A 2661-nucleotide genomic window follows, 5' to 3' on the forward strand; every position below is an offset into this window, starting at 1 on the left:
TGGCGTGAGGCTGATTATTGATGACGAGCAGGTTCTCGACAGATCAGCAGCTGAAAGTTTCGGCAGCCGAAAGCTGGGGCTTCCCCCCATACGAAGGAATTCCCCCCGGCCCTTCCTCCCCCCCAGGTTCCTCAGGACGAGTGGAAACCGGTTCCGGGTCTGATCCCCGGTCCAGATCGAGCGGCGGCTGCTGCAGCAGCGCCCGGCTTCCTCCCCCGTCGACTTTTCTGCTGCCTCATCGTGACTCAGCCAAAAAACTTCTGACCCAGCCCAGGAATAGCGCTTGCCCACGTGCGCGTGTGATTCATTCGGAGGGGACGCTTCCATTGGGGACTGCAGGGGGGAACGGGCGTCGGGATCCTGCGGGGATCCCTTGCTCTCTTGCAAGCGCGGCATCGGGGATCGGGTTCACAAGTCATCGCGCAGCCCAGGCAAGTGGGGGGTGGGGGTGTCTGTGGCTCCTCCGCCTGCCTCTTTCCCTTCCTCTCTCTCTCGTCCACCCCCGCGGCCCAGCGGTGGTGCGATCCGGTGCAAGCCCTCCGGACGGCGTTATATGAGCCCCAGGATGTGGGGAGTGAGATTGCGAGCTTGGAGGGAGCTGCTGGGGCTGGATCTGGGAAGGCGGAGGCGCATCGGGGCCGGAAACGTCGCCAACATGGCAAGCGAAGGCGGCGCAGGGCGCAGCATCCATTCGGACAACATCGCCGCGGTCCACGAGGTGCCCATGAAGGTGATCATCAGACCCATCCCTCCTGTCTTGGAGGAAGGCAAGGTGGAGAGCCTCATGAGGACCATCCAGGTATGGCTTCAGGCAAAAAGCACGCACACAGAGAGAGACTCAGGGACAGATAGGTAGCCGTGTTGGTCTGCCATAGTCAAAAATAAAAATAAAAAAATCCTTCCTGTAGCACCTAAAATGAAGCTGCTGAATTGCAACTCATTACCAAACTTAAAACAATGGAGAGACCTGGTCTGAACAGAGACATTGGATTCTTATCTCATTATACATGACTAAGCCATTTCTCACCTTCTCACCCCTTGCCTTTTCCTGTAAGACCTATTGCAGCCGTTAAGAGTCGTCAACAGGCTCATCTCAGCTATCTGCCAATCTCCCATTCCCACCACCCTTCTGAGTAATACCCCTCCCCACCTTCTCACTATATAGAAGGGTCTGGCAACTTCTGTTTCAGTGTATCTGAAGAAGTGTGCATGCACACGAAAGCTCATACCAAGAACTAACTTAGTTGGTCTTTAAGGTGCTACTGGAAGGATTTTTTTTTTTATAGAGACTCAGGGGTCAACCTGATTTACTACAGTGGTACCTCGGGTTACTCCTGCCAACCTAGCAGTTCGAAAGCACCTCAAAGTGCAAGTGGATAAATAGGTACCGCTCCGGCAGGAAGGGAAACGGCGTTTCCGTGCGCTGCTCTGGTTCGCCAGAAGCGGCTTAGTCCTGCTGGCCACATGACCCGGAAGCTGGACGCCGGCTCCCTCGGCCAGTAAAGCGATATGAGAGCCGCAACCCCAGAGTTGGCCACGACTGGACCTCATGGTCAGGGGTCCCTTTACCTTTTTACCTCGGGTTACAGATGCTTCAGGTGACAGACTCCGCTAACCCAGAAATCATACCTCAGGTTAACACCCACCTTGCTCCGCCCCTGAAGACAGCTTCCTTTTTAAAATTATTTACCTTCCTTACGAATCACCCTTTACTCCATCTCTCACCCTCCAAGGAAGAAGCTGACCGCGTGCCCCCGATAGATGTCCTCTGGATCAAAGGCCGAGAAGGGGGCGACTACTTCTACTCCTTTGGAGGGTGCCACCGTTACGCAGCCTACAAGCGGCTGGGCAAAGAGACCATCCCAGCTAAAATCATCCGCTCCACCATCAGCGACCTGCGCACTTACCTGGGTTCTTCCCTGCCTGATTTGCGGTAGGGATGCTCTGGGGACCAAGAGGTCCTCAGGAGGGGCGAGTTGATCTTCTGTTCAAATCCTGCTTGCGGCTTTCCCCCAGGCCTCGGGTTGGCCCCTGTGAGAACAGGATGCTGGACTAGACGGGCCGTTGGCCTCATCCTGCCACTCTCTTCTTGTGTTCCTCAAGGAGATGAGCTTTGCTCTCAGGATGGCAGGCTTCCGATAAGGAGACTGATGAATCGCAACAGAAACAGAGACTGTTTTTTACCTCAGGTAATTTCTCCTCCTGGTTTTAGTCATCTGGCTTTTGTATATATATTTTTTTAAAAAAACGTTTTTTATATCGTAAAACACTTTTTATGGACTTTTCACAATAGGCTTTGGAAAGATTGAAGAGAAGCCTATAAATGAATAAAGGAATATGTATCAGAAGTTGTTGGTTTTTTTAATTGTTTAATTCTGTTTAAAAAGTTGCCGCCTTGAGGGTCTCCTGACTGAGAGATGGGATCGAGATGCGTAATTTAATGTGAAAAGATTTTGCCCATCCTGTCAGGCCTTTTGCTCCCATTCGGAGTTTAGCAGGGAAAGAAGGGGGTGGTATAACCATGGAGGCTTTTATCATTTATTTTTATTACATTTATATTTCACCCTTCATCTGAGGAGCCAAAGCTTACCCGCATGGTTTCACTACCCCTCTCCATTTTGTGCTTTTACAACAGGCATCCCCAGTCTTGGCCCTCCAGCT

General features: G+C 52.2%; 1 protein-coding gene across 1 annotated transcript; it reads left to right on the forward strand.

The window, feature by feature from the left end:
- Nucleotides 1-226: 226 nt before the first annotated feature.
- Nucleotides 227-2237, forward strand: SRXN1 (sulfiredoxin 1). Its single transcript, XM_081195287.1, has 2 exons — nucleotides 227-799; nucleotides 1734-2237. Exons 1-2 carry the CDS (start codon nucleotides 554-556, stop codon nucleotides 1935-1937), a joined length of 450 nt encoding a protein of 149 aa, XP_081051413.1. The 5' UTR covers nucleotides 227-553; the 3' UTR covers nucleotides 1938-2237.
- Nucleotides 2238-2661: the final 424 nt, after the last annotated feature.

The sequence above is a fragment of the Podarcis bocagei genome (assembly GCF_964188305.1).
Source record: "Podarcis bocagei genome assembly, chromosome: 5".
Taxonomy (NCBI): Eukaryota; Metazoa; Chordata; class Lepidosauria; order Squamata; family Lacertidae; genus Podarcis; species Podarcis bocagei.